At 41.5% G+C, this 14,693-nt stretch overlaps 1 protein-coding gene across 1 annotated transcript in view; it reads left to right on the forward strand.

Moving 5' to 3' along the window:
* Positions 1–14,693, forward strand: part of got1l1 (glutamic-oxaloacetic transaminase 1 like 1) — a 46,516-nt gene that overhangs the window by 9,848 nt on the left and 21,975 nt on the right. Inside the window, exon 6 of the mRNA XM_063194838.1 lies at positions 2,082–2,247. Within this exon, the coding sequence (XP_063050908.1) occupies positions 2,082–2,247 (166 nt within the window). The remainder of the gene's footprint in view (positions 1–2,081; positions 2,248–14,693) is intronic.

Raw genomic sequence — 14,693 nt, forward strand, 5'->3', positions numbered from 1 at the left:
AATTTCAAATTCTTTGTATGACCAGTGCATGTAAGGAAATTGACAATAAACTTGACTTGACTTGACTTGACATGTATGTATGTATGTATGTATGTATGTATGTATGTATGTATGTATGTATGTATGTATGTATGTATGTATGTATGTATGTATGTATGTATGTATGTATGTATGTATGTATGTATGTATGTATGTATGTATGTATGTATGTATGTATGTATGTATGTATGTATGTATGTATGTATGTATGTACAGTGAGTCCAATATGTATTTGATCCCTTTCTGATTTTGCCAGTTTGCCCACTAGTAAAGACATGATCAGTCTATAAATTTATGATAATATGTATTCAAACATGGAGAGACAGAATATCAAAAATAAATTCCATAAAATAACTTAAAATAATATATTTTAATTTATTTGTATTTAATTTAGGCAAATAAGTATTTGACCCCTCTAGCTAAAGAAGATAAAGTGCTTTGTGGCAAAGCCCTAGTTGTCTAGCACTGAGGTCAGATGCTTCTTGTAGTTGATGACAATGTTTGCGCATATAGTAGAAAATATTTTTGCCCATTTTTCTTTGCACATTATCTCTAAAACATTAATAGTTTGTGGCTGTAGCTTGGCGAATGGGAGGTTCAGTTCTCTCCATAGAATTACTATAGGGTTAATATTTGGAGACTGTCTAGGCCACTTCACGACTTTAATATGCTTCTTATTGAGCCACTCCTTCGTTGCTTTGACTGTATGTTGTGTATTATTGTCATGTTGGGAGATCCAAAAATGGCCCACCCTTCAGTGTAGTGGTGGAGGGAAGGACGTTTGCACTCAGGATTGCACATTACATGTCTCCCTCCATCCATTCGTTGACGATGTGAAGTTGTCCTGTGCCTTGGCCACACACACACCCTCAAACCATAATGATACCACTTTCATGCATGATGGTGAGGAGGGTGTTCTTGGGATCACAGACAGTAGTACTCTTTCTCAAAACACATTGAATTGTGATAATGCCAAACATCTTGATTTTGGTTTCATCTGACTACAGCACCTCCTTATCATATCCTAAATCAGTCTGGTGTCCGTTGGCAAACCTCAAGTGGGACTGCACAGGTTCCTTCTGAAGTAAAGGTACCATGTGTGCACTACAGGAATTTAAACCTATGTGGCATTAAGTACTACCAGTAGTTTTCTCAGTGATTTTGGTCAGTAGCTTTGATATCATTGCCTAGTTCATACCGCATAGCTCTAGGGTGATTTCTTTCTGTTCTCATGATTATCAAATCCCTACAAAAGGTCAAATCTTGTATAGAACCCCAGACAGGCTGATGGCTAGTCATTTTGTATTCCTCACATTTTGGAAGAAATGCATCAACAGCTGGGTCATTAATACCCAGTCTCTTTCTTGTGGCTTTGCAGCCCATTTAATCTTTGTTCAGGTCTAAAATCGTGTCCCTGATATCATTTGACCACTCTTTGGTCTTTCCCATGCTGGTGAGGTTGGAGTGTGACTGATTCACTCATACTATGGACTGATTCTGCTGATTCAATGTGTCTTCTATGCATGTTAGTATGTACAGGTGTCTTTAATTCAGATGACAAGTTGATCGGAAGTGCCCATCTGGTCTGTGGGTCCAGAACTGTAATCAGTTGGCAGGGGATCAAATACTTATTTTGCTTGATGAAATGGAAATAAATTAATATATATTCTCTTCAGTTAATTTCTGGATTTTCTTTTTGATATTCTGTCTCTCCTTATTAGAATACATATTATCATAACATTTATTGACTGATCATGTCTTTGTTAGTAGGCAAACCAACAAAATCAGCAAGGGATCAAATACATATTGGACTCACTGTATGTATGTATGTGTGTATGTGTGTGTGTGTGTGTGTGTGTGTGTGTATGCAAACATAGTGGGTGCAGGTAGGTATGTGGAATTATCTTATAGTACATCATTATGTCTAAAAAAAGAATGCAAATAATAATATAAAATTAAATGAATGAATGTGTGTATGAGAGTCTGCATCCCTCTCCTCCTTTACTCCTTTACAGTGGGTGTTATGTGTTGTTCATGTGCAGGTGAGCAGGTGGGCCACCTCCTGTGTGTGCTGAAGCAGAACTCCTTCCTGCTGCCAGTGCAGTCCCAGCTGGAGCGGCTGGTCCACTCGCTCTGGTCCTCTCCGCCAACAGATGGAGCCCGTGTCGCGGCCACCGTCCTCAGTAACCCTGCATACCTCGCCGAGTGGTAGGTGACGCAGCCATGGTGTAATGGTTAGAGATATGGTCTTTAGATCACAGGGTTGCAGATTCAAATCCTTCCACTCCCTATCTCACTCCATGTCTGAGGTACCCTTGAGAAAGGCACCTAACTTTACATTCTCTTTGGATAAAAGCGTCAGCCAAGTGTAATGTAATGTAACAGGTGAAGCTTACTCGGTCCTCAGTAACCCTGCATACCTCACCGAGTGTTAGGTGACGCTCTCTCAGTTCTCAGTAGGTTACATTGCATTACATTACATTTAGCAGACACTTTAGACCAGTTGTTCTCAACCTTTTTTGAACAAACTCCACCTTGAATTCATCATAAGTCTCCCAAAGTCCCTTTGACCTCATCATAACCGCAGAAATACACCAGCGGCGATCTGAGCGAGTCGAGCGACGGAAGTAATTGACTTTGTATTGAGTCGAGAGACAAAAGCGATTCTGGAGACTAGAGCGATTTGCGCGACGAGCGCGACAATTTGAAGTTCACAAAGTGAACTTTCTATAATGCGGTTCGGCGACAAGCCACGACAGCCAATGACTGTATAGAGGTCAGTGACCACAGCCAATGGGAATGCTTGAATGCTTTGCCTTCTGCCTGTACGGACATACTCTAGTCTCCTCAATCTCTCGTATCGCTTGCTGCTACACTCTGTCGCTTGAATCGCGTCGCGGCTGGTGTATCTCTGTGGTAAGCCTGCCAATGTTACAGATGCTCACTCGGTCCTCAGTAACCCTGCATATCTCACCGAGTGGTAGTACAGGTGATGCTCACTTGATCCTTAGTTTTTGCTTGCTAGGCTTAGTTTATAGTTTCACCTTAGCCAAGGGGTTCCCAACCTTTTTCAACTTGGGGCCCACTTGAAATTTTCGCAAATGTTCAGGTCTCTCCTCTGGCCCAATGAACAATACCAGCAACACAACAACAAATATTATCTAGATCAGTGATTCTCAAAGTGTGGTCCGGGGACCACTGATGGTTCGTGACAGAGATCAGGTGGTCCGCGAGGGGATTTCGTCTTTTCCAAGACAAGTTAGCAGTATTTCTAACATTATTACAAAGCTAAACATAGCTGAAGTCATATTTTCACCACAATAGCTTGCAATGTGAACAAAAAGTAAGTCATCTGCGAAATTAGCAGAGTCAAATTAACACCCGTCAACTGTCAATTCAGTTGACAGGTGGGTCCTGAACATTTTGGGGGGATCTTGAAAGTGGTCCTCGGTCTGAAAAGGCCCACTGTTTAGGATTATAGTTCGAGAACAGTTTGCAGAAGTTTGCCCACATTTTGTGAATTACTGCCTTACCCTATTTCAGTATTGGGTTTGTATACTTCACCCAAGTGGTAGGTGACGCTTGCTTGGGCCTCAGCTGAGATGTCATCATTGCTAGGCTCATATTTTATTTGTTGTTTATTTTTTTTGGCATTAGTCTTTTGAAACCATTTTTTAAATTATATTACCCCATTTATGTGGCCTTTGGTTTATGTGTATGGTGGTAGACCAATGTGGGACCGTTTTTAACCAGAGGGAATGTTAGCAATCCAACTCTGATACGTGACATGAACAGGACCTGATTAAACCTTATTAAATTTAATTATTTATCATGATATATGAGATTTTTCTCACATTCTAGTCACGAAATCATTGCATCCTTCTCTATGAATACAGAATAAAGTGACCTGACCTCACAATTAGATGGGGCTGAGGGCTGCGACCTGTTCAGACATCCTTTTATTAGTCCATTCCTCCTCTCAGAGAAACCTGAAGTTTTATTTTTACCTGCTCTATAGAGGTGCTCGATGCACATATTCAGACTGTTTGGATCTCTCAAGCAGGAGAGGGTTAGCCTGATAATCATCGACTTTCAAATCTCTGTTGGAGACTTGATCTGACCATGTGCGTAACGATTAACGTTTCCTCCTTCGTTTTGTTACTGGTCGCGGCCAAAAAAGGCTGTGCTGCCGAAGTTTAAACCAAACATTTTCTTAGTCCCAGTAGCACGTCTCTACTTAAACCACATCACTGCTTTGAACACGCTTCTACCCTGGGTGGTTGGAGCTGCGTTGGAGCTTGCGGCCTGACTAGAAGCAACATAGATGGTGTTGCGTCCCTGTGAGGTCGTATCCTGGTCAGGAGAGGGTGACATTGTGTGTGTATATGCGTGTGTGTTTCAAATATTCTGTCTTTGCCAGTCATGACCTTTTGAAACTGTCATGGAAAGGTTGAATGATACAAAATGACAGTGCTAACTTTCTAACATGGTCTTCCTACAATATTTCTCTCTACAGAAGCGGAGGTTATTCCCATTCTTTCCCATTCTTTCTGATGTCAGTGCAAGGCTTGTGCAAGAGCTTGAAACCAGCCTTTCATACTATATTCCATTTTGTGCAGAGCGTCTGTCTAGCTCCAGTAAGCAAGAGCATCAAGCTGCAGCTCAAAGACTGACAATGCGGTTTTAAAACAGTTTGATCTTCCTTTGTTCCTTTGTGAACGCAAAGACAATGTCAAAGTCAAAGTTCTTTATTTGCCATTTGTGCATGGACTAGTAGGTCCAGGCACATAGGAGCTGTTGTGCAGGCCCCCTGAGTCAATACAATAAATACAAATAAATAGAAAAATGAAATAAGAAAAAGACAAAAGACATTCAAAAAAAGTGATCCAAGTAGAAAAATCAAGGAATCAAAACAATCAAAGAAATCAGAAGAATAAAAAAGATGGCAAAACAGAACATTTGACTTGCTTTTTCTGTTGGGATACTGTCCACTCTACTGTGTCACAGGTTGTATATGTGCAGTGCTTGTGTCGGAGCAGAGCAGAGAATTAGCTGGATGGAGTGGGTCTTTAATGATTCTATGCTCTTTTCTGGCTGCACTGCACGTACATGGAGTTCATGGAGGGAAGTGCTGTGCATATAATCTCTCCGCAGTCTTGATTACTCTTTGCAGAGCCAGTGTGGTGTTGTCGTACCAGACAGTAATGCCTATGGTCAGGATGCTCTCTACTCGTCCTCTGTAGGCCAGGGTGAGAGGGCGGTGTTTCAGTCCAGCCTTTCTAAGCATCCTTACTAAGTACAAACCTGGTTCTCACGCAGATGGATGTTTCTCACAAAGTTGAGCGGAAATGCATCGAAGGGTCTGCGTGAGAACTAGGCTAACAAAGTACAGCCTTTGCTGGGCTTTTTTCACGACGATGGATGTGGTGTTCAAACTCCAGCTCAGGTTCGGTGTTAGTCGCATGCCCAGGGATTTATGGTGTTCGGCCCTCACCACTTCTGTCTCTTTAATGTGCAGAGGCTGTAGGGGAGGAGGATGTTTTCTGAAATCCACTATTATTATGGGGCACCTAAGTCACGCCCTCTACTTCCTGGTTCATGGGGCCGAGGGAGTCAAAAAATGATTACTGGGCTTGAAAATGAGTGATTTTTGGATTTGTGGTGTATAGATGGAGATCCAAGGTTTGGATTGGAGCCAAAAAAACACACATTTTCAAGCCCAGTAATTATTTTTTTACTCTCCCTGCCCCATGAACCAGGAAGTAGAGGGCGTGACTTAGGTGCCCCATTTCCCTCGTCTTGTCAGTGTTGAGGATGAGTTGTTGTTTGTCTCCCCAAAGTCAATGGTGTAGTTTACAACAGACTTGTACCGTAGCGCACTGCGCCACAGTGCCCCCCATATTTTGGCCTTTTAACCCATTGTGTCCTGGAGCGACATATACGCTGAACTAAGGTTCTTGAGATTTGAGCTGTTCTATTAAAAATGTGGGTATGTTACAGCTGAATGAACACATTCTTGTGCAAAATGAAAATTCTTGCTTTTAAATACAACTTATTTCATGTTTTTATGTGCTCCGGAAGCTGAGATATTTAGGTTTTAATACGGAGAAGGCACCGTTTCCCAAAAGGGCTTTAGGCTATATTGGGTTACACCTTTATTCATACAGGACCATTCACAGAGTGTCACAGGAAGTGAGTGGTAGAGGGAGATGGTGGAGGAGCGGGGAGGCAACCTTGTGCCAGAACCCAGAGTCGATCCCCAGCAGTGTAACAGTGCCGCGCCTTAACCAATTGAGCCATGGCCGAGGCCTATTGGCCTGATTATCATCGACTTTCAAATCTGTTGGAGACTTGGTCTGTCCAAGAGCAACAATCAACATTTCCCAAATGGCATGGTTGACCCGCTTCCTTTGGTTTTCTACTGGTTGTTTGCTTCTCGACAAAGTGGGAGGAGTTCCCAATTTTTCCAGAGAAGAGAAACAATATTTGTGTTTCTTTTGGCCTGACTAGAAGCAACGCTGAAGGTGTTGCGGCACTAGGAGGGCGCAGCCTGGCTGGAGGTCTATTGCTTGCCTTTTTTACACCAGGCCATATGTTAGATTTTGGACTTTCCCAAAATTCTCTTTTCCAATAAAAATTGAAGTATGAATGCTCTGCGTTGTGTTTTAACTGACTCACTTGCAAAAAATAAAATAAGTCTTTGTAGTTAAAAGGATCCCAGGATCTGTCCACTCCTCGCTGAGGGATAGAGTCCATGCTGTCGGAACGATTGTGCTAAGCAGCATGGGATTTCCCAGGCTAGCCCGCTGCCCTCTGTTCACAGATCGATTCAGCCACGCCACATCAATGGAAGCAAAACCAGACTACCCCCTGGAAGTAGAGATAAACTGAGTGAGTGAATGTGCGTCTGAAGGCTTGTGGTCCGGTTAGGGAGTGAAGGGTCATGTGGAGAGAGGACTGAAGGAACCAGACTGATGACAATCTATCAGGCTGTAAGGGGGTAAAGAAAAGGGCTGAGAGGCAGAGTGGGAGAGAGAGAGAATCAGAAGACATACAGAGAACATATAAAAAGAGGCATACTGAAGTAGTGTAGTGTATAGTGGAGTGACTTTATTAATCCCAATGGGACGTTAAGGTGTCAACCCACTTATTAATAATACACCCAAAGCAACGTCTCTCTGGCATAAAAAGGTGACGGGGTGTGTGGAGAGGAGTAGTGTAAATTATTAATCTGATGTTCTCTCTATAACAGGAGGGAGGGCGTGCAAGGGTGCATGGAGAGGAGAGCATGTATGCTAAATTCTCCACCTATATCATGACTTCAGCTGGAGTGTGTGCGTGCATGTGGTGCAAATGAGTGGTGTAAATGATTTCGGATTTGGTCTCTCGGGCAGGAGCGGGGATGCTAGGGTGTGCAAAGGTGCATGAAGGATTGTCCAATATCGTCTCTTGGGCAAAATGAGGTGCAAATACATTCTCCTATCGCGTCTCCTCTCTCAGGCGGGAGGGGGGTGATGAGGGAATTCGCAGAGAGGAGAGGAGAGGAGAGGAGAGGAGAGGAGAGGTACAATACATGCTGAATTCTCCTGTGTCCTCTTCAGCCGGAGGGTGTTTGTGCGGGGGGGGGGTTATGGAGAGGAGTGATTTAAATGATTTCGTATTAGGTCCCTCAGGCTGAAGCGGAGATGCTAGGGTGTGCAAAGGTGCATGCAGAATTGTCCGATGTAGTCTCTTGGGCGGGCTTTAGGGGATTCGTGAGGAGGAGAGATATGATGAGTGCTGAATTGTTGTGTGTCCCCTCTCAGACAGGAACAGATGAGGGGGTATTGGGATGCACTACACTTTGGTATTTTGGGAGAGGAGAGGAGAGGAGAGGAGATGCATGCTCAATTCTCCTGCGTCCCCTCTCAGGCAGGAGGGAGGTGCATGGAGAGGAGAGGAGATGCATGCTGAACTCTCCTGTCCTCTCTCCCTCAGGCAGGAGGGCATGGGGAGGTGCATGGAGAGGAGAGGAGAGGAGAGGAGATGCATGCTCAATTCTCCTGTGTCAATCTCTCAAGCAGGAACGAATGTGGGGGTATCTTTAAAATTCACTGCTTTCCTCTATATCTTAAAGAGGGACACCTTCGGTAACCATATGGAGGTTACATTAATTGGAAGTCCACTACTGGGGTTCGGGGAAAGGGTTTTGGGTAACGGGTACACATCTTGGTTGAAATCACTTTTTTTTATTTTCTTCTCCTCTTATTTGTCCTCCTTTTGTCTTGTCTTTTACTACTCCCTTTTATGCCTTTGTCAACCAAAAGGAAGAAAAATGGAAGGAAACCAATACCATGATTACAATACTCTCTTCAGTGTTTCCCACAGAAATTTTGGAAACTATGGGGGCAGCCGGGGTTTATTTTTCCCGGGGGGGGGGGGGGGGGGGGGGGGGGGGGGGGGGGGGTCTTCTCACACGGGCCTTTTTTTTGGGGGGAGGGGGTGTATTCTTGCAGCGTAAATGCAAAACGGCAAAACAATGACTACAGTATGACATTGGCGCATGGAGAAACTGTAGGCCTGGGCCTATATTTCAGTCATTTATATTTTGAGAAATAAGGCTACATAAGATTTTACCCATGACTTGTATAATAGTAGTACATTGTCATTGTCAAAAAATGCAGTACAGTGAATAATTTCTGTTTACAACACAGTTTCATTCGTCCCTCATGCAGGGGTCTGGGAAACAATAATAAAACAAAATAGGAGCAGAGATAAGAATTTAAGAGCACTGTGAAATTGTTAACGCATAGACAAAAAGGGTCTTAGAGGGTAGGCTATGCCTTTTCCCCCACACATATCTGTAGGCGTACACATTCTACATGAGGGGTGCTGGTCACAGGGCCAGTTTTTTCCAAATTCCTCCCATTACAAGGGCTGAACAACATATTACACATTTATGTCTATATTCACATTCATTACACATTAATTTCTATATGCAGCCCGATGTCTCCTCTGCTCTGTCAATGAAGGTCTGTCACCAAACTCATTACAACTGTAAAACAAAGCCTAGGGAGTGTTAGTAAACTCATCCCAACTGTCCCTTCTCTGAAGGTTTTTTATATTGCTCCCAAACCCAAGTAAACTACAACAACTTGACTAGGCTTTTGATCCCTGTCTTTCAAGCACTTGTGGTTCTCTCTATAGCAGGGGTGCCCAACCTTTTTTTAAACCAAGATCTACTTTTGAAGTTGATGGTCTGCCGTGATCTACCAAGTCAAATTCAAGGATGTCAGTATGAAAATTTAAGACCACCATTTATTAATCACCATTATTATGAACAAAATGTTTTCAGTAGGCTACTATGGCCGTATCTTTTCAGTGTGTTTTTAAAGTGTGTTGAATAGCCTATCTTTACAAAGCAATGCAGCACTGATAGTATGCAGAGATAATTTCAGTCATAGGCCTACACAAGTCATAAACAACTGAAACAATTTCAAAATGATAAACATTTGGTATATAAAAGGCACATAGGCCCTATTTCTAAAATATGATGAAGCATTATCATGCCTTCAGTGGTATAGGCTACAAATTAAAAAGGGCTCAGAAATTCACCATTTGTTATGGGTAAATAGTAGGCTACTATGAGAGAGAGAGAGAGAGAGAGAGAGAGAGAGAGAGAGCAATGAGAGAACTCATTGGATTGGTTAACACCCCTGTTAAGTGTGACTTCTTCTATGAAGGTTTTTTTTTTTCAGCTCTCTGGGACAGTAGCACAGCAAAGGCTTTCTATTGTGAGTTTGGCCAATCGTTTTGTCCACAACTGAAGCAAGAAACAGCACAAATTGAAGTGAATTCCATACCAACAACTAACATTTCCTTTACACGCGGCACGCGATGTAAACGCAGTTAAGGGCCGTACACACACGTCGCTGCTATTTACTCGCTACTTGCTCACTCGCCTACTTGCCACTCGCTCTGGGTGATTTTGTTTACTGGTTGTCATGGTTCCCGCTGTCCGCGCCAATAACGTCCGTACGAAACAAAATGTAGGGCTACGCTGTTTAACGTTGATCGTGTGCTGTGCACAACCATGCATATGAGCCTTTGATGGTGTACACTGTATGTATTTTCCTCAACACTTTTAACCAAAGTGTGATGGCGTGCAGAAGTTGGGTGGTCAGAACACCACAGGGGCAACGTCACCTGTCAATAATCTGTATTCTGCATTCCAATTGGTTACTCGCTTAACTCGCGTCGCTCAAAGAAGTTTATCTCAGAACCCGCCCACATCGCATCGCCTGTACTCTCCTCGCCTACTCGCCAGCGAGACTCGTGGGAACACGTAGACATTCTATTGACTTCATCCGCTGAGCGAGTAACTAGCAGCGACGTGTGTGTACGGCCCTTTAGCGATGATGCATGCGACTAGCGATTTGGACGAAGATCCTCGCATATCGGCGTGTCATAACGCATCGTTGCGCACATGCTCTGTCACCCGATGCTAAGGGCCGTACACACACGTCGCTGCTATTTACTCGCTACTTGCTCACTCGCCTACTTGCCACTCGCTCTGGGTGATTTTGTTTACTGGTTGTCATGGTTCCCGCTGTCCGCGCCAATAACGTCCGTACGAAACAAAATGTAGGCCTACGCTGTTTAACGTTGATCGTGTGCTGTGCACAACCATGCATATGAGCCTTTGATGGTGTACACTGTATGTATTTTCCTCAACACTTTTAACCAAAGTGTGATGGCGTGCAGAAGTTGGGTGGTCAGAACACCACAGGGGCAACGTCACCTGTCAATAATCTGTATTCTGCATTCCAATTGGTTACTCGCTTAACTCGCGTCGCTCGAAGATGAAATAAGTTTATCTCGGAACCCGCCCACATCGCATCGCTTGTACTCTCCTCGCCTACTCGCCAGCGAGACTCGCTGGAACACGTAGACATTCTATTGACTTCATCCGCTGAGCGAGTAACTAGCAGCGACGTGTGTGTACGGCCCTTTACACGTGTGCACACATGAATCAACTGTAATACCCGGTCACTTCCTAATGCTTTCCCCTCATTCTGTGTTCTACTTATCTAACCAATACAGAGTCTATAGGATGTATTTACTCCAGGAGGAAAATGCGAAGGAAATTCAAAATCGTAATTCAAATCGTTTTTAACAAAAACGGATATCGTTAAAAAAAAAAATAATAAAAAAAAAAGTAAAAAAATTTTTTTTTTTTTTTTTTTTTTACATTTTCGTAAACTATGGCGGCCAAATTTAAACTATGGCGGGCCGCCATAGTTTCCTCAATGTATGGGAAACACCACTAACGGGTTAAATAATCCCATTAAACGGAAACGTGTATTACAACAGGTAAAAAATGAAAACGCAGGAATTGCCTATCTCCAAGAAACCCATTTAAACAACACGGAACACGCTAAGCTGGAGAAATTAGCTAAAGCCCATGTTTTTTACTCCTCACACACCACAGCTAAGAGAGGAGTAGCAATCCTCATTAAAAAGAACCTTGTTTGGAAAAGTGTTTCAGAGATAAAGAAGGGAGATATGTAATAGTTATAGGGGAATTAGATCAGCAATGTATAACTTTGGTAAATGTTTATAACCCACCTGGTGCAGGAGACGAAATGTTACAAAAGATACTTAAATTGGTAATGATGGAAGCAAAAGGTGTGATGTTAATGGGCGGGGACTTCAATTTAATTATGAATAAAATAGATACTCAAAGTACAGGCAAACACAAGGCAGCAAAAGCCACAGCCTTATTGAAAAAAGCTGAAATAGAAATAGGATTACTGGATGTCTGGAGAACCCTGCATCCTCAAGAGAGAGGCTTTACCTTTTACTCAGACGCCCACAAAGTGTTTTCAAGACTAGATTACTATTTTATGTTTAAAGGAGACATTGCAAAAGTGTCTAGATGTGAAATATTACCAATCTGTACAACTGACCATGCCCCAGTAATAATAGAGCTACACTTAAATATAGAAAAAAATAAAACCTCTTGGAGAATGAACAACTCATTATTAGAAGATCAGGCTTTCAAAGAAAAAATGAATAACAATATCAAATCCTTTTTTGAAATTAACGATAATGGGGAGGTGAGTAATACTACTATATGGGAAGCAGCTAAAGCAACAATAAGAGGGGAAATCATAGCCTACTCATCTTGGAAAAAGAAACAAAATGACAAAAATAGGAAAGAGTTAGAAACTAAGATCAAAGACCTGCAAAAAGAATATGAAAGGCTAAGAACAAAGGAATTAAGTAAACAACTAAATACAGTTAAAAAAGCATTAGAAGAAATAGATATTAAGGAGATAGAAAAAAAATTAACACTAAGTAAACAATTTCTTTTTGATAACAGCCCTAAAGCATTGAAAACATTGTCATTTAAATTAAAGAAACAGCAAGAAAAAGCAACGATCGCTATGGTTAAAGACGTAAATGGCACCCTTCACAGGGGGAAATCAGGAATTGCGGCTTGCTTCAGGGAATTTTACCAACATTTATATACCCCAGAAAAACAAGTGAGTGATCTTGAAATCAGGAACTATCTAAAACATTTAGATCTCCCTCTAGTGACCCAGACACAAAACAACTATTTAGTACAACCAATAGTAGAGGAAGAGATAGTAAAGGCGATTAAGAAAAGCAAAACTGGTAAAAGCCCAGGTACTGATGGATTTACCTATGAATTCTTCAAAGCATTCCAAAATGTATTAATACCAATCTTAAACAGGGTTTTCAATGACATTCTGGAGACTGGGCTGTGGCCAAAAACCTGGGGTACAACCATGATTTCAGTAATCCACAAAGAAGGGAAGGATCCAGCAAACTGCTCCTCATATAGACCAATATCACTATTAAATGTGGATCAAAAGTTATTTACAACAATTATGGCAAACAGACTTACAAACTTACTTCCTGGCTTGATCAATCTTGATCAAACAGGATTTGTTAAAGATCGTCTACTAGGAGATAACATCAGAAGGACAATTAATATTATAGACTACACCCAAAGAACAAAAAATCAGATGCTAACACTAATGCTTGATGCCGAGAAGGCTTTCGACCGCTTACTGTGGCCTTTCTTAATTGGTGTATGTGAAAAATTTGGTTTTCATCATAAGTTCTTAAACTTGCTAAACGGGATGTATAACAACTCGACCGCCAGAGTAAGAGTAAATGGAACACTTTCTGAACTTTTCACGATTAAAAGGGGCACAAAACAAGGCGACCCACTATCGCCACAGTTATTCGCCTTATGTATTGAACCTCTCGCAGAAAAAATAAGAAAAAATATGCAGATAAAAGGAGTGGTCATGGAGGACATGGAGCACAAAATAGCACTGTATGCCGATGATGTGATTTTATATATGACAGATGTATGCAACTCATTACCAACATTAATGCAGGAAATAGGACAATATAGCTCCCTATCAGGATACAAACTAAATCTTAGCAAAACGGAAGCAATGGAGGTCGGTAGTAAACTAAGTTGCACATTTAAAAAACAATATGAGTTCAAGTGGGAGCTGACCAAGGTAAAGTACCTGGGAGTGAATATTCCTAACAATCTTGAAAATTTGTACGCCTGTAACTATGGGAAGCTAGAAAACACGATAAAAAATGACTTAAGTAGGTGGAAACTAATACCTTTTACATTATTAGAAAAAATTAGTATAATTAAAATGAATATCCTGTCACGTTTTCTGTTTCTGTTCCAAAATCTCCCACTCCTTGTACCAAACGCTTCCTTCAAACAGTGGGATAACCTACTAAGGAAATTTCTTTGGAATGAAAAGAAACCAAGAGTAAAAATTAAATCTTTACAACAACGCAAGGAAACGGGGGGTCTTGCACTGCCAAATTTTGCTAACTACTTCAACGCTGCACAGATAAAACCTATTCTAATCATGAACAACAAAAAGTGGAACCCAAAATGGAAAATTATGGAAGCCGACCTGGTAGGGCAATGTAATGCGTGGTTTCCAAAAACTAAAACTAAATTGCATAACTTCACTGCAAAACATACAGCAAAAATATGGAAAAGACTAAGTAGAGCAGTTAAGACCGATGATAAAGACTGGATATGCCTGAGAGATATACAACAAGATCCAGAGTTTCTCCCAAATAAAGAGGATAGAGGCTTCAATCTATGGGAAAGTAAAGGTCTCATGCGATTCTATCAAATGTATGCAGAAAAAGGCTTTGATTCTTTTGAAAACATAGAAAGACGATATCAATTGCCTAGGAGCCACTTTCATAGATACTTGCAAGTAAGAAGTTATGTGAATAAAAATATAAAGATTGTAACCTTAGCCGAGATCCACCCCTTTGTAAGAGAAATATTAAAAGTAATTGAAATCGGAAGTATAAAAAATGTAACTGGACAAATTTACAGGACACTCCAACAGAACGAAGGAAAAATAAATCATATAAAAGAGAAGTGGGAAGATGAATTGAAAACCGCAATTTCTGAAAAGGAGTGGGAACAAACCTTTAAAGATATTTATAACCATTCAAAATCCATATACTGGCAGGAATTTGCATGGAAAGTAAACATAAGGTACTTTAGAACACCATCAACAATAAAATACAAACAGTTTACTTCCAGTTGCTGGAGAAACTGTGGGAACAGTAATGCGGATCAC

Source organism: Engraulis encrasicolus, chromosome 3 (genome assembly GCF_034702125.1).
Source record: "Engraulis encrasicolus isolate BLACKSEA-1 chromosome 3, IST_EnEncr_1.0, whole genome shotgun sequence".
Classification (NCBI taxonomy): Eukaryota; Metazoa; Chordata; class Actinopteri; order Clupeiformes; family Engraulidae; genus Engraulis; species Engraulis encrasicolus.